The 18569-nt window shown below is 35.3% G+C and overlaps 1 protein-coding gene across 1 annotated transcript in view; it reads right to left on the bottom strand.

The window, feature by feature from the left end:
* WDR72 (WD repeat domain 72) overlaps window positions 1-18569 on the bottom strand; it is a 225819-nt gene that overhangs the window by 125671 nt on the left and 81579 nt on the right. Inside the window, exon 14 of the mRNA XM_027553965.1 lies at window positions 11476-11678. Coding sequence (XP_027409766.1) covers window positions 11476-11678 — 203 coding nt within the window. The remainder of the gene's footprint in view (window positions 1-11475; window positions 11679-18569) is intronic.

Here is an 18569-nt window from a genome sequence, read left to right as displayed (position 1 = left end):
AACAACCTCTTTGATTATCACTATTTTTTTTTTTTTTTAACTAGGTCACTTCCCTCTGTAAGATCAAGTCACAGGTAAAAACCCAATTTGGACTTCAAGCAATCGACTGACAAAGTAAATATGCAGGGTGAAGAAGGGGTGGATCACTGTCCCCTTTGAGATTATACTCTTGGGAAAGTGAGGAAGATAAAAAATGAAATAAAAAGGATGTTGAGACAGAGAATAAGGGGAAGTGGGATGCTACTTATTTTATGAGAAAGTGACATTGAAGCTTAGACTTCAAGGTAAAGAATCAGAGGGAAAATATTCTGGCAGATGATAAGTAGTAGGGGAATATGAGTTACTTTAATGAAACCAAGTAGCTAGAGATTAAATATCTAGGTTATGGTCCTAGATCTATAGTTGATGTTTTTCAATATCTTTTTCTTTGCAATTTTGGGTTTTATTCCAAGGATGATTGCAAGTCAGATGAATAATAATGGAAAGTCCACTTCTGAGGCCATTTTCTTCCCATCTAAGGTCATGCTGGTGGAATGACCAAAGATCAGTTCATAAACTGTATTGTGTATCTGACAGATTGGGAAATCATTCAGCTGAAGAATATGTGCAATCTCCAGCCCAAGATAAGTATCAAAGTCAAATTTAAAACTTAGAAAGTATATTAAGAGTAGATATTGTCTCCAATTTAGGAGCTAGGAACACGTGTATACCTGTGGCAGATTCATTTCGATATTTGGCAAAACCAATACAATATTGTAAAGTTTAAAAATAAAATAAAATTAAAAAAAAAAACCAATATGGGAATTTTTCACTTTTCTCACTGAAAGAACAAACAGACCCAAAAAAGTCAACAAGAATATAAATCTGTATTTTAAACAAAATTTTGATTAACTGAATATATTGAGTCTTATACCCAAAGACTACCCATTACAAAATCTTTTCAAGAAACTTAAGAAAACTGACATTTGCTAAGAAAAGAGCAAATATCAGTAAGTTTCCAAGAATGAAATAAAAATCGTATGTTCTCTGACTGTAATGGAATTAAGTTCAACATCAATACAACATAGCTAGAAAGTTGCCAATAGTTTAGAATTTAAAATACACATCTACATACTCACAAATAAAAAAAATTGTATATGAAAAGTGGGAAATTTTTAAATTGAATCAAAATATTTTTATATTGAACAAAAAAGGTATTTTTTCTGTTCTGGTTTCTTTTCCTAGACTTTTGTTGCTGTGTCCCCTTTGCCAGCATTAGGATCTTCATTTCCTTGATTATGTGTTCTTGTTACTGAGTTTGGATTTTACTTCATTAAACACAACTATTTAATAAACAAACAAAAAAAAGAATAGTAAAATTAGCAATTTTAATTTTATGAACATCCTGAAATTTTAAAGGAGATATTTTCCAGTGATGATTGCTCATCCAGGTGTCCAGCATGTGAAACTCCCTGAAGGAACAGACAGGGTGAAGAGGTCCAAAAGAGAAACAAGAGTTTGATTCAAATTTCAGAAATGATTAGTACCAGTACAGCTAATCAGGACAGCTAGCAACTTAATCAGATGTGGAATGTTCTAGAACTGGAAGAAGAGAGAAGTGATTCAGCAGTCACTCTGAGTTAGAATGATTCCATCTATAGGTAAAATTGTAAGATTGCCCTCAATATTCTTAGACCATACTGAAGCATATCTTCTTCCATTTACTCAACCAAATGGTAATCGAGGTACTGCCATGAAGGAACTGTGCTGATATAACTAAGGTTCCAAATCAGCTGACCTTAAGATAAGAAAATTGTCTTAGTTATCGTAGTTAATCACACTGAGTTTTTGAAAGCAGAGACTTTTTTATAGATGGTGGCTGAGGGAGAAATCAGAGACTTAAGAGTACTAAATGAATTCCATTCATAAAAAGTTTTCCATTGCTGTCCTGAAGATGAAAAGGACTATATGGCAAGGAATGTGTGCCCCCTCCCAGGTTGACAGCCAATAAGAAAACAGGGACCCCGGTCCTATAACCACAAAGAACTAATTTCTGACAATAACCTGAATAAGCTTGCAAGAGGACCTCAGCCTCAGATGATGTAGTAATTGCATCTTGTAATTGTAGTAATTACATCTGAATTTTAGTCATATAAGACCCTGAACAAAGAAGCCAATGTCACACAGATTTCTGGCATAAACATGTAACACTGTAAAGCAATTATATTCCAATAAACAAAACTAAGATCATGGCATCGGGTCCCATCACTTCATGGGAAATAGATGGGGAAACAGTGGAAACAGTGGCTGACTTTATTTTTCTGGGCTCCAAAATCACTGCCAATGGTGATTGAAGCCATGAAATTAAAAAAGATGCTTACTCCTTGGAAGGAAAGTTATGACCAACCTAGATAGCATATTAAAAAGCAGAGACATTACTTTGTCAACAAAGGTCCGTCTAGTCAAGGCTATGGTTTTTCCAGTGGTCATGTATGGATGTGAGAGTTGGACTATAAAGAAAGCTGAGCGCCAAAGAATTGATGCTTTTGAACTGTGGTGTTGGAGAAGACTCTTGAGAGTCCCTTAAACTGCAGGGAGATCCAACCAGTCCATTCTAAAGGAGATCAGTCCTGGATGTTCATTGGAAGGACTGACGTTGAAGCTGAAACTCCAATACTTTGGCCACCTGATGCGAAGAGCTGACTCATTTGAAAAGACCCTGATGCCGGGAAAGATTGAGGGCAGGAGGAGAAGGGGACGACAGAGGATGAGATGGTTGGATGGCATCACTGACTCAATGGACATGGGTTTGGGTGGACTCTGGGAGTTGGTGATGGACAGGGAGGCCTGATGTGCTGCGACTCATGGGATCGCAGAGAGTCGGACATGACTGAGTGACTGAACTGAACTGAAACAATTGTTATAAAAAATAAAATAAAAACTATCATGTCCCAGATATTATGTGAAAACAAAAAAATTAATAATAAAATTTTAGTTTTATTTGGATGTACATGAAGTTAAACATGTGTATAAGAAAGGCCTTGTTACCAAGCAGCCTCTTATGACCCTTTAAAAAATATCTGGTAGGGATAATCGTACATGGACTGAAAGCTTAGGCAGGAAATTTCAACTTATGATAAAACAACTATTTCCAGAGTATTATGAACTTCATAATATGTAAAAAATTACAAATAACATAATTTATGTCATTATTTGTATTTATTGCCATGAATACCATATGAAGATACAGAGAACTAGTTGTACATTCAGGATGTCACTATCAAAACCCAGTTCAGAAAAATGGATGAGAATATTAGCTGGATATATTTTTTAATAATTTCACGCTTTAAGGTCAAATGAATAAAGCTAGTCTTAATACATTTTTTTTTAGCAACTTAGGGGAAATATTCTGTGAGAATAGATGCTTTTATTTTATGAAAATTTATGAAAATTTTATGAAAATTGCTTCATGTTACATTTTTGCATTTGTTGCTCTCTTAAGGGCCAGTTTCGATATAAGTCATTGGTACAGAAGTAGTGCCCCTGTTGGGATTCCTTTAAATGGGTCCAGTTGGTACTCTCAGTCAGTAAGCGATATGATCACAACTTTCAAAAAGAAAGTTTTTATTATCTTTGTTTTCTTTCTTGTTATAAGCCATTAACCCTTTTAGTTAACTCAAAATCTGAATTTCTACAAACTTCATTTTTTTAACCCTTCAAGGTATCATCAAAAATGGGATATAAACAGAGAATATTCCTGATGTCAGACAGTGACTTGGTTACCAAGCTTCTGTAAAGGGGTAACATTTACCATCACATTTTAACCAGCAAATATGCTCAATAACAGAACATCCAAATCCATTAAAGTGACTTTTCATCCCAGGAGATTCAGGCCTCTTGCAGTAAGTTGACTAGGTCTATCTTTAGATCCTACAAGAAGCTGGCCTTAACAACTTTGGAAAGCCACAGGGTTTTGTTTTTCAATTGCAACTGAAGAAAGAAAAGTAGGAAAGAACAGAAGAAATGAGAGAGAAACAAAAGGTCTCTAAATGGTTATGGGTGTGTAATATGGTGTGTATATTATTACATAATTCATACTTCCTAAAATATGTCCATAAAACTACTGATGATAATGGAGACAAATTTAAAGACATGCTTTACTAAATTATGCTACTCTGTCCCTAGATTAATCCAAATGCAAAATAAAAATGCCTGCTATGTTTAACTTTTATTCAAGTTTCTAAGCTAGAATCCTCACCCACAAGTTAAATGATGACTAAAATTGGAATATTTAATTCAAGAAGAAAGTTATAATCCTAGATTTCCATGTTTCTAACAGGGTTGATTAATATTATGAAGTGTGGGAAAAGCTACTGAGGTATATCTAGGCTAAATCTAGTACTAAAGAATAACATAAACATTTATTTAGTGAAAAGGTTTACTTTAGAATTAACAGAAGAGATAACAATTTGTAAAATCAAAGCAGAACCAACCCTTCCTCTGGAAGAAATGAGAACTGCCTATCAGCAATTACAAAAACAGTAACATTGACCTTGAATCAGCCTTAAAGGTCTTAGTACACAATTATATTATCAGCTTTATGAATTTTCAGTTGCTATCTCAGTCACAAATTGAATAAATGCAGAGCTGGTTAGTAATAGGAAGACAACTATTTTAACAGCTTTCACTGAAAGAGGCAATTGAAAAAGTATTCATTATACCAGCTTTTTTCATGTTAAAAATGATAGCTTTTTCAAATCCTGCTTAGCACACCTTAGATGAAAACTTAATGACATCTCAAGTAAACAATAAAAGTTCAAAATCAAATTCAGTCAAAACTAGTATTATCTAAATAAATTATATTTTCAATTTAAGTAAACTATATCTGCATCAGTCAGCTGAAGGGTTTTTATACCAGGACATTTTTAAAACTAAATATCAGGATTCAAAGTAAACTCTTGAAATTTATTCTCATCTTGAGTATATAATTTCACTTCCTCTTCTGTATCTTAAATATAACAGCTAGCAACAGCAGAAAAACCGAATGAAAAAAGTCCTTGTGTGTGGTTACTGTAATTAACAGATTCAATATCTATTACTGCCAGTCAGGTATCATAGCAACCCTGTATTGCTGAAAACCGCTAGAAAAATCTTCAAAACCAGCAAGACTCTGCTTTAGGGAAATCTTCAACAACACAGGGGACATTACTGCTGTCAACATCTGTGGGTGTTGCTATGGGCACAGCCACAAAGAACCCTGCCATCTATACAAAAAGGTACACACACAGAGAAGATGGGAGGATACCAAAGATAAATTGATAAGAAAATAAAAAAGAAGAAATAATTGCACTGGCAATATACAATAGGCACACAATTTTGAGCCCATGTTTTACACTAATTCTTTTCTACTGTAGCTGGAGAATCCAAATTCAACTTAACTGTAATTGTGACTAAACATGAACCAGAGGGTGGAAATAATATCCTAAAACTCTGTACTTGTAACCATTTATCACACCTTAATTTGAAACTCAAAGAGAATTGCATTTAAAATAATATTTAAACTTCCACTTATAAACCCTTGATAGTCGTTTATAAATCTACAGAAGAGAAAAGAACAGGTTACCATGAACAAGAACCCAATATTGATTTTTCGGCAGTGCAGTAAGGCATCTCCATTCTATTTGGCTGCTGTCAAAGCCACTCTTTAACAGCTGGAGTCAAATTGCACTATTTACAGCAAGAGCCCTTGTCAAGTGGACCATAAGTAGCCTAACAATACACTATTCAAATGGCACTTTGCCACACAAATTGCTGACTTGATGAATAACCTATGTCAATGACTATGGCTAATATAAAAGTTTCATTTTTATGAGAGGTTTTACATTCACACATTAAGTAAGCTTTCTTTGAAGAACTATTAGGCTATATATTTCAGGCCTTTGGACGCTGAAAATAATTAAAATCTGTTTAAATACATCAAGGGAACTTGACAACATTAATATGGATCTGGTGTTAACTACATTTGTCACACAGTCAGAACAGTGCCCTTCTGTTCCTGGCACTCCGCACCGGCACGTGCAGCACAATGCCGGACTCAGACCAGCCGCGCACCGTGAAACAGCAGCATTTTCCTTTTGTGCCTTGATTTACATGGCCAACAAATGTTTAGATACAAGCAGGGCTTTGAAGTCCTGTGAGGAAATCCAGGGCTGCTTCTGCATGCGAGGCAGACAGCTGGACTCGTTTTAATAGTGCCGCTCCGACTTTTCATAGAGACGCTGAGACCTCCTGAATTAGTTTTGGAACAAAGCTGTGATATGCTTTTCAGAGTTTTCCTCAACATTGAGGGAACTTTCTATCAAAAGTGCTTAAACTCATGCCACAAAGTGAGAAAGGAGATATCCTTCATAAAACAACTCCAAAAAATCACGTTACAGACATTTTTTGACTTGATAGTTAAAATTATTATATAAAATGCTTATGAGAAATGGCTATACTCTGTTAAAGACTTGCATCACCTCACATGTGTTCAAAAAGCAAATGGCCTATATTTCTCCTCTATTGTTTTTCTTTATTCTATCTCACCAGGAATGGTGATATCATTTAGGCATTAAGTTTTAAGTTGGGATTCACTAAACCAAACTCTTCAAAACAAAAATCTTAATTCAATGTTTATAGATAAATTCCTATGTTTTCATGCAGGGCTTATATGTACAGTAATAAAAATCTGTTTCCTTTTAAAATTATATAAAATTGATGCAAAATATTATCTACATTAGAAAAAAATAGCCATATGCTGCTTATTATATTAAAAAGAATATACTAAAAATTACTAATCAAAATGAGAAGATTATCATTCTATACTGAGGATTTATACTTATATAACACACTTATTTTCAAATAAATATTTTTTCTTTTTTATAATAACAATTTTGATAGTATATTATAGATAGTTTAGTGAAAACAGAATTAACCTGCAACATGTAATATTGCCACAATGAATTATTATTTCATATTGATACACATAAATTTTCAGGAGAAAATTTCAAATTCCACTATCAAGAAACAACTCCAGTTCCATTTTGATTATGTTTCTGTGTCATAAAATGTAGAAGAACTAATGTTCCATTCTATTAAAATAATAAGTAGTACTGGGATCCAGTTCTCTACTGGGGGCCTACCAGTACACCATCTGTGTTTTACAGGAGGTAGCAAGATAAAGCTCTAATAAGATTTTTCAGCAAATGTCACCAAACAGGCATCACTCTAAAGTCAACTAAAGATTAAAAAAATCCAAACATATTTCTCAAAAGCTTAATTGGAATATTTATAAATGGATTATTTATAACCAATTTTATATATTTAGATAATGATGCATATTGAAATGCATTATTTAAAGAAAATTTTATTTTAAAAAATCTCACTTGGATTAGAAAGTATAATGCACACATTTGTTTTCTACAAAGGGCAGATTTTCAAACATATGAATTCCATTAATGCCATCAGGGAACAGAGTGATACAAGGTCTTTTGGATTATATTTCTCATAGTGGAGAAGAAGCTGGGATAAGTTGCTTCATTAAAAATTTAGATATCTAAGGAGATGGTAGGTATTGCTGTTTTGCCAGTACTCCTCCAAGTACCTCATGATTTCCAAGTCTAGAGAGGGCTGACTAGATCAGAAATTGGCAAATAATGGAGAGTGAGTATCAAATCTGGTCCACTGCCTGTTTTTGTAAATAAAGTTTTATCTAAACACAGCCACATTCATTTGTTTAAGAATTGTCTATGGTGGCTTCTCTGCTGCAAGAACTGAGTTAAATCATTCAAATAGCAAAAATATGGCCTATAAGGCCTAAAATATTTACCATCTGGTCCTTTACAAACAAGTTTGCTTATTCCTGGTCTAGTTCAACATTTGTCCCTAAATATTTCAACATAAATAAAATGCAAACTACATGTGTAATTTTAAAATGCCTAGTAGCCATATTGAAAAAAATAAAAGGAAACAGGTGAAATTGATTTTAATTAACATATTTTATTTAAGCCTACATATCCAAAATATCATTTTAACAAATGGTGCTAGCCAAATTTCAAATGCTCAATAGCTATATATGGTTAATGACTGCCATAGTAAACCTTGTAACTTTAAGTAAGCAACCAGTTGGAGCTTTTGGGGACCCGTTCTACAGAAAATCAGTTTTTTGGTTTTTTTTTTTAAGACATTTCCAGGACATTACAATCAGTCTAAATTGTGGCAGTTCAAAAATCCTGATTATTTTTTCACTCATTTTACAGACAAGAAGTACAGAAAAAAAAAATTTTAAACCAACCAACCAACTAATAGACAAAAAAGGACTTCCCTCATTAAAATCTGATGAGGTAACAAAGAGTTCTGCCATGTAGAGATGATTTTAGTAAGGTTGTTTATTTTCTACCTTAAAGCTAAATTCCTCCTACTGCAATTTAAACAGTTTCTATCTTATTTTATCCTCAGCTGAATCTGAGAAAAGCAGTTCCCCATCACTAATATGATATTGTATTCCTTTAAATCCTTTAAGACTCTGGCCCTCTCCTACCCGCAAAGATTTTTCTTTATCTAGCTGCACATAATCGACTCCTCTAGCATGTCAAATTGGACCCATTTTTAAAATGTTTTATTGTATTTGTTGTTCTCTTTAAAACCTTTCCCTAAATCTATATGCACTCTTCAAATGCAAGAAGGAAAAGCGAATACAGAATCCTAATAAATGTCAAATATTACATGTTGTTCTTCCATTTAAATAATTCATGGTACCATTTGAAAATATTTCAGTTGTTTCTCACTGAAGTCTATATCAAAAAATTCTGAAACACAGAGTTACCCTACGTATTTCTAAATTTCAGACTTATTGTCTTTTTCCCCAGCTCTGAAATGAGTGTGATTTAATTCCTATCTTTAAATCTGACTTTTTTTCTTTTGAAAACTAATAAAACATTTTATTATATTAACAAAAAGGAGGATGGGGAATTTATAAGCATTCTTGAAATTTTATGCTTATCAAATTTATCAATAAAAGATTAAGATAGAGACTTCCCTTGTGGCCCTGTGGCTAAGACTCCACACTCTCAAAGTAGGGGAATTCGATCTCTGGTCAGGGAACTAGATCCCATTTGCTGCAACTGAGAGTTCGCATGCTATAACTGAAGATCCTGCATGCCGCAACTAAGACTGATGCAGCGCCCCCCCCAAAAAAATTAAGATAAAACAGTCTTAAAGGCTTAAATCTAAGAGGATGAGATGAAGATATGAAGTACATAATTGGAGAAGCTATAACTTATAAGAAGCACAAATAAAAATAGCTCTATTTAACAGTAAGCTCAATAATAAAAGTATAGCATATAGAACAAAGGAGGTGATAGTCCTGTCTAATTCAATTCTCCAGCTCTGTTCAGAGTAAAAATTGGGGATTTAGTCATCCAGGTAAAGGGTAGCAGCTAGGAAATAAAGTTGGAGTCAACCTAAGAGTAGGAAAACAAGACCCTAGGATTTTATTACTTTTTGGAGTCAAAAGACAGAAACAAAATTACATAAAGAAATATATACTGTTATCACCACCTAAAAGGTAGCTCTGAAGTCCTCCAAGAAACTGAATGAAATAGCAATCAGTTTACCTTCTGGGAATTGAATTAGTAAAATAGGCACTTGATAAATGAGATGTGCTCCTGCAGATCCTAGGCACCTGGCATGCATGAGTCAAGAGACATATCCAAGTTCCCATCTACTGTTCTGGCATATAATTTCCACTATAAGATACAGATTCTATTGTGAACAAAAAGCAACAAGTCACATTAAGATGGAATACATGGCAGTCTGATGGTCTTACTCACTGGGCTTTGATTACCTCCGTCTTAAAATACGTAATAGAAGTGTGGTTCAATCTCCCACTTAGGAGAGACTAAGACCCTATCACTTTCAATTTCAGTTATTATGAATGTTAAAAATATTAGTATATTGATATAATTGTCCATATAAAACATGACTCCTTGGGAATTCCTTGGGAGTCTAGTGGTTAAGGCTCTGAGCTTCCACTGCAGGGGGCACAGGCTGGATCTCTGGTCAGGGAAATAAGGTCCCACTTTCTACACAGGGCCACAAAGCAAACAAAAACCCCATGATTTCTTTAAATAAGAACATGAAAAACAGATTTGGAAAATCTGAAAACAATTATACTCAAGAAAAAAGAAATGAAAAAAAAAAAAAACAAAGCTGCAGCCCAAATCGCTGGTTTTAACACCTGCAGGAGAAAGCATAGAAGTAGGTGGCCTAAATGGAGTGGAGTCTTAAAGAGGGAAATCAAAATTTAGAAAATTTTCAATGTATACCAGCCTTGACCAATAGAGAAAGTACCGTGATGGGGTGACAGCAACCATTGCATTAGCTTTTCAGAGCTCAGGGCTCTGACTTGAAGCCCATCAAGGAATCCTCTGTTAAAATTCCACTTCCCCTTTCTCCCCTACGCTATGTAGCTTTGCTACAGTGAGACTGTGCTGAGCAATGAACTGCAATCATATTTATCATTGTAAATTAAATAACTGTCATTCTAGTTTACGTATTCACTTCTTGGGTGTTTGGTTAGTGTGATTCAGTTCTCAAAAGACTGACAAACACTGACCTCACTGATAAAATCTAAACCTAGTCTTCAAACCTAAAAAGGTGATGCTCAGATGCTGGTGCCTCCACCCCCACCCCTGCAGCTTTGAGGCACAGTTTAGCAGCCGTGTTTGTTAAAGAGGACACATCCTCTCACTACATATATATATATATATATATATATATATATATATATTATATTATATTATATTTATATTTATATTTATATTTTTTTCCACTTAGGTATTTGACCTCTTCTTAATTTGCTTATCACAAATAAAAACAAAAAGGCATCAGAAAAATTAGATCATTGTTTGATTTCTTTTAATACACTTAGCATCTCTAGGATCATTAGCATGTCAGAATTCTAAGCCTTATTTATTACACAATGATGGAGTTTGTGTGAAACTCAAACTCCACAAACAATGATGGAGTTGTGTGGGAAAAAAAAAGGAACCAGACCACAAAATATAGGTTTCTGCCCCTCTTTCATTAAAAACCATCTAGAATTCAAGAATTCATATAAAATTGGCTCAATATTGATAAGCCAGAACATGTTTTCATCAAAAAAAGAATGCTATCAGATCAAATAAGATCAGTCGCTCAGTCGTGTCCGACTCTTTGTGACCCCATGAGTCGCAGCATGCCAGGCCCCCCTTCCATCACCTATACTCATTTAAAAATAATAATCACTCAAAAACTTATCCCAATCTACCCAAGACTGCTTGGAAGGCATGTCTGGTAGATACAATCATCTCTGAGTTGTTATCTTTGTGCTGATTTTTAATGTGCTGATGAAGGCACATTACTTCTTACTTGGGGTTGGTAATGTTTACTGTGAGCAGCAGCTTGATTTGAACTTACCTTACATGAAGACTCCACCTGCAGACCAGGGCAAGGTATTGGCCCAAACTGGGACAAGCTGGAGGACCTTTGTTCTACACTTTTGTGCTTATGTGTCTCTGAGGCCACTGGAAGTATAGATTCAGGCTTTGGAAGCTGTGAATCATCACAACAGTTAAGAATAATCTTCGCTCTTTCTCCCGTTTCATGTCTTTCCAAAGTGCCTGAAAAACAAGATTAGAAATAAAAATTTATGCAAAATATTTACCCCCAAAGAGTGAAAAGACGAAACCACTCTTAACAGAAAAATCACAATTCTTTCAGTTATCATGCCTTACTATCTCCTTGCAACCAAAGGACAGCCTGGAGCTTCCTCTAAATTATCAAACCATCGTTTTATAAAGGCTAAAATTATAGACTTGAGATACTCATATTCCTCTTTGTGCTCTTTCGTCCACTGAAATCAACAGAGCATTCAATAGTCATTAACAGTAAAATCTCCTACTTATTATACAGTATGCAAGTGATCAATACCAAACAACCATGGAATATTTTAGTGCTGTCCCCTAGCGTTCCAACTCACAAACAACAGAGAATTCACAATGCTTTTCTTGGGTTCCCAACCTTAAAATATTTCTTTTGGTAATACAGCATTTAAGTGAATAGGGGGAATAAGAACGCAGATGCCTGATGCCTTCATCTTCAGCAGTTCAGGCCTCGCTAGGGTTTTCTGGCCAGTGGTGGTATTGCTGATACTGTTGCTGTTATACATTTTGGCTTTTATTTCTTATTCTATTAGGATAGAAAAAAAATTATTTTGCCCTTTTCTCTGCCATTCTTATAGTTTCAGAATTTCAAGGTATTGACAAGTGGAGTTTAAAGTTAAAAGAAACAAGTATAAAGTGAACAAAAGTGTCAGAAAAGAATTCACAGTGTTTTTTATAAAATACATTGTCATAACACTCAGTGAAATCTCGATAAATATCAATTAATCATGACGACTGTCTCATATCAGTTATGAGTTCATTTTATTACTCATACTATATTAAATATGTACTCTATATCCTATTAAGTAAACTGGTGAAGGAAAATTAACTTTACATAGACTCTAAACACAAAATTTTAATTATTATTCCTTTCCTACCAATGAAGAAAGAAGCAGTCATACAATAATATTTGGTAAGAAGGAAAAAGATCATTCTTATTGATAGTATTAAGAAAAAATAAATTTAAAGTAATTAAAATAAGAAAATAGAAATAATGCTTCTATACCCCTATGTCTTTAGAATACATAGGTGGAGTTGAAGATTATGACTATTCACACCTTACTCATTTCTCTTTCTCTCTTCCGATATCTTTCCTTTTAGCAATAAACTACCTTGAGTTAGTGCTTTGGATTCTGAATCATTAATAGCTATTATGTTAAAATATTAGGCAGAAATTTAGTCTCTGGTCTTTTAACCGTGATATCTTTTCATTACAACATTTCTTCATTAATAAATTAATGTCTTTAACATATAAATCTTACAAATGTTATTTCTCTAAACTTTCCTTTTCCATCAAGATAGATACACCTTCAAGTAAAGCAGGCAGCAACACCAAGAAAATCTTTTCTGTTAAGGATGACAATAAGAAGAGTTTCTCAAACCAAAGATAACAGTTATTACTACAGCTATTATTAGTTTCTAAAAATAACTGCATTCCAGAACTTGTAGCTGAAACATCTAAAATGCACTATCTTTGTGGAGGAGTCTCCATGAATATGATGTCACCATGGATATTTTTTTCTCCTAAGTTTTCTGTGACTACTCAAACTATAATACGGAGTAAAAAAGAGTGACTCAAGCCTACTCCCCCTGGAGTTACGGAGAATCTAATGGTAGTGCGGAGGCAAGGAACAACTGAAAATTAACTTGTTATAATATGTAAAGTAACACATAAGTTCTTTCCACTCCAAACTAAAAACCTTCCACTCTAACAAATATGGAGCAATTAATTTTGTGAGCAGTAGTTCCCACTTGGACTAATTATTAAATATACAAGATGATTAGGAGCTTCCCAGGTGGCGCTAGTGGTAAAGAACCCACCTGCCAATGCAGGAGATGTAATGTAAGAGACGCAGGTTTGATCCCTGGGTGGGGAAGATCACCTGGAGAAGGGTCTGCCAACCCACTCCAGTATTCCTGCCAGAAGAATCCCACGGACAGAGGAGCATGGCAGGTTACAGTTCATAGGGTCACACAGAGTCGGACATGACTGAAGGGACTTAGCATGCAGGACAATTAGATTATTTTGTTTCAAAGATGTAGTCAGAAGCACAAATGTGGTCAGGAGAGTGGTTAGAGTGAGTTGATTTCTTCGAAAGTTACCAGAGACAAATTGTCTTTTAATTCTCAAATGGCTGTAAAAAATGTATTTGCTTAATTATAATGACATTCTTTAAGGCATATCTACTCTCTCTTTTTCCTTTTTAATTGAAGTACAGTTGGTGTATGATATTTTATAAGTTACAGGTGTACAATATAGTGATTCACCATTTTTTCAAGATTATATTCAATTTATAGTTATTATAAAATATTTGTATGTTCCCTGGGTTGTACAATATATACTTGTAACTTATTTTATACCTAATAGTTTGTACCTCTTAATCCCCTATACCTATATTGCCTCTTTCTCCTAACCTGTCCCCAGTGGTAACCACTAGTTTGTTCTCTGTATCTGTGAGTTTGCTTCTTTTTTATTATATTTACTAGTTCGTTGTGTTTTTTAGATTCTACCTAAGTGATATCATGCAGTATTTGTTTTTCTCTGTCTGACTTATTTCACCTAGCATAGTACCCTCCAAGTCCATCCATGTTGTTGCAAATGGCAAAATTTCACTCTTTTTTATGGCTGGAGTAGTATTCTATTGTATGTATATGCCACATTTTCTTTATCCTTTCATCTGTTGATGGACATTTAGGTTGCTTCCGTATACCGACAGTTAATAAAGCTGTTATAGACATCGAGGAGCATGTATCTTTTCAAATTAGTGATTTTGTTTTTCTCAGATATATGCCCAGGAGTGGAATTGTTGGGTCATATGGTAGTTCTGTGGAGAAGGCAATGGCACCCCACTCCAGTACTGTTGCCTGGAAAATCCCATGGACAGAGGAGCCTGGTAGGCTGCAGTCCATGGGGTTGCGAAGAGTCGGACATGACTGAGCGACTTCACTTTCACTTTCATGCATTGGAGAAGGAAATGGCTACCCACTCCAATGTTCTTGCCTGGAGAAACCCATGGACAGAGGAGCCTGGCAGGCTGCAGGCCATGGGGTTGCAAAGAGGCAGACATGACTGAAGTGACTGAGCACTCATGCATGGTAGTTCTATATTTAGCTTTTTAAGAAACTTCATACCATTTTCTACAGTCACTGCATCAATTTACATTTCCAGCATCAGTTCACAAATGTTCCCTTTTCTCCAGATCCTTGCCAACATTTGTTATTTGTGGTCTTTTTTGATGACAGGCATTCTGACAAGTGTGAGGCTATATCTCACTGTGGTTTTGATTTGCATTTCCCTGATGATTAGCAGTGTTGAAAAATCTTTTCATGTGTATGGCCATCTACATGTCCTCTTTGGGAAAATATCTACTCTGTTCTTTGACTATTTTTTTAACCCATTTTTTAATGTTGATTTGTATGAGCTGTTTATATATGTTGGCTGTTAACCCCTTTTCAGTCATATTATTTGCAAATATTTTCTCCCATTCAGTAAGTTGTCTTTTTGTCTGTTTATGGTCTCCCTTGCTGTAAAAGATGTTAAGTTTAATTAGGTTGCATTTGTTTATTTTTGCTTTTATTTTCCTTGCTTTAGGAGACAGATCCAAAATCAGTATTGCTATGATTTATGTCAGAGTCCTAGGCATAGCATAAGAGGAAAAAAATAGAAATCCTAAGGAAAGAAAGAAAGAAACTGTCACTGTTTACAAATGATGAGATAGTATACATAAAAAATTCTAAAGATGCCACCAGAAAACTACAAGAGCTCATCAATGAATTCAATAAACTTGCAGGATACAAAATTAATATACAGAAATCTGTTGCATTTCTATACAGTAACAATGAACTGCCAGAAAGAGAAATAAAGGAAACAATCTCATTTATCATCATATCAAAAAGAATAAGATACTTAGGAATAAACCTACCTCAAGAGGTAAAAGATCTATATTTATAAAACTGTAAGACACTGATAAAAATAATTGAAGATGATCTACCTTTTTCTTGGATTGAAAGAATATTGTTAAAATGACTATACTCCTCAAGGCAATCTACAGATTCAACGTAATCCCTATCAAAATATGAATGACATTTTTCACAGAACTAGAACAAATAATCTTAAAATTTGCATGGAAATACAGAAGAATCTAAACATAGTCAAAACAATCTTGAGAAAGAAGAATAGAGCAGGAGGAATCATGCCCCCCTAAATTCAGGCTATAGTATAAAACTACAGTAACCAAAACTGTATGTTCCTGGCACAAAAAACAGAAACATAGATCAGTGGAGCATAATAGAGAATCCGAAGTATACCCATGCACGTATAGTCAATTAATCTATGACAAAGGAACGGGAAAAAGAGTCTCTTCAGTAAGCAGTGCTGGGAAAACTGGACAGCTACACATTAAAGAATGAAATTAGAACACTACTTAACACCATACACAAAAATAAACTCAAAATGGATTAAAGACCTTAATATATCAGAACCCATAAACTGCATTCTGAAAATTATAAGCTGATTTTCTAATAAGTTCAGAACAATAACTTTCATCAAAATCCTGACAGTGGAAAGACAAGGATTCCCATGTATTCCAGTTACCAATTTGACTCTTCGTTCTAAATTCATACTTTATTGTCTGCTCTGAAAATGGATATGGGTTTTTAAAATATTTTTCCTTTAATAGCTGGTGCAGTGTTAACCTTTGTAGATAAAAGGGTGCTGTAAGGACCTAGTAGAAGAAAGGGTTTTTCTTCTCTGATTGGGGGCAGCCTGGGTGGCTTCTTCCCCAGAACCAGGCTCCTGCAGTGCATGTGAGCCAGTAGATAGCAGCTTCACTTGGCACAGTCTCTGCCTGGTTTTATAACAGAGTGCCTCCAGCGAGGCATCTGCCTGTGAACTGCTTTCCCTAGTCTAAAAGTGGGCATATTTCTGGCAAGTTACACCACACCACAGCAGCTCCTCTACCATCCAGTGACCTCAGCTGTGACCTCCTCCAGCAAAGTCAGGATCATAGCCTTGGGGGTGGGGCGAGTGTTTCCTTGGGCAGCTGTCTCATCTGCAGAGTAATGACGGCTCCTTAAATCTACTTTTCCTATATTCTTTAGAGTTTTCTTTAGTTCTTATTAACCTGTTCCTCCCACTGAAATTCTTTATGGTGGTTACTAATGTTTTATGTTACATGATCTCTGTTCAAATTACTATGTCATTTCTCTCTCCTGATTACATCTTGATTAATGTATCATGATGGCGAAAGAGGAGAGTGAAAAAAGCTGGCTTGAAACTCAACTTTAAAAACTAAGATCAGGGCATCTGGCCTCATCACTTCATGGCAGATAGAAGGGGAAAAAGTGGAAGCAGTGACAGATTTTATTTTCTTGGGCTCCAAAATCACTGTGGATGGTGACTGCAGCCATGAAATAAAAAGATGCTTGCTCCTTGGAAGGAAAGCTATGACAAACCTAGACAGTGTATTACAAAACAGAGACATCATTTTTTCCCAAAAAGGTGTGTATAGTCAAAGTCAAAGCTATGATTTTTACAGCAGTCATATACAGATGTGAGAGCTGGATCATAAAGAAATCTGAGCACTGAAGAATTGATGCTTTTGAACTGTGGTGTTGGAGAAGACTCTTGAGAGTCCCTTGGACTTCAAGGAGATCAAACCAGCAATCTTAAAGGAAATCAAGCCTGAATATTCATTGGAAGGACTGATGCTGAAGCTGAAGCTCCGATACTTTGGGCACCTGAGGCCAAGAGTTGACTCATTGGAAAAGACCCTGATTCTGGAAAAGACTGAAGGCAAAAGGAGAAGAGGGCAACAGAGAATGAGATGGTTAGATAGCATCACCAACTCAATAGACACGAATATGAGCAAACTCCAGAGGATAGTGGAGGACAGGGAAGTCTGACCTGGTACAGTCAGATCTCAAAGAGTCGGACACGACTTAGTGACTGAACAATAACAGCAGTATATCATGAATAAATCACTTCTGATGCAGAATGTTCCTTTCAATTTATTCCTGAAATTATGGGATTTACATAACTTCAGGGATACACTTAAATTGTTAAAGTATAGGAGGGAGGGCATGGCTCCCTCCTATGAACACAGGATGGCTGTTCAACTCTAATAAGCTGCCTCTGGCAAGAACAGAATAGTCACTACTGCCTGAAGTATCAGAAACTGAAGGCTTATGAAACTGCTTAATTCAACTTCCAATTTCAGAGGAACCTTTCTTTTTCAAAGTGAAAAAAAAAAAAAAGTGAAAGGGTTAGTTTCTGAGTTGTGTCCAACTCTTTAACCCATCAGGCTCCTCTGTCCATGAAATTCTCTAGGCAAGACTACTAGAGTGGGTAGCCATTCCCTTCTCCAAAGTGAACTCAATGATAATTAGGACTTTTTCCTTTTGCACTGTACTACCTCAAGAATATGATTTAACTCACACCTAATCATGGCATCTGGTCCCATCACTTCATGGCAAATAGATGGGGAAAGAGTGCCAGACTTTATTTTTGGGGCTCCAAAATCACTGCAGATGATGACTGTAGCCATGGAATTAAAAAACACTTACTCCTTGGAAGGAAAGTTATGACCAACCTAGATAGCATATTCAAAAGCAAAGACATTACTTTGCCAATGAAGGTCCATCTAGTCAAGGTTATGGTTTCTCCAGTGGTCATGTATGGATGTGAGAATTGGACTGTGAAGAAGGCTGAGCACCAAAGAACTGATGCTTTTGAACTGTGGTGTTGGAGAAGACTCTTGAGAGTCCCTTGGACTGCAAGGAGATCCAGTCAGTCCATTCTGAAGGAGATCAGCCCTGGGTTTCTTTGGAAGGAATGATGCTAAAGCTGAA

This window comes from Bos indicus x Bos taurus, chromosome 10, assembly GCF_003369695.1.
Source record: "Bos indicus x Bos taurus breed Angus x Brahman F1 hybrid chromosome 10, Bos_hybrid_MaternalHap_v2.0, whole genome shotgun sequence".
NCBI classification, from domain to species: Eukaryota; Metazoa; Chordata; class Mammalia; order Artiodactyla; family Bovidae; genus Bos; species Bos indicus x Bos taurus.
Note: the sequence above shows the minus strand (reverse complement) of the source record. Positions and strands in the feature narration are given on the sequence as shown.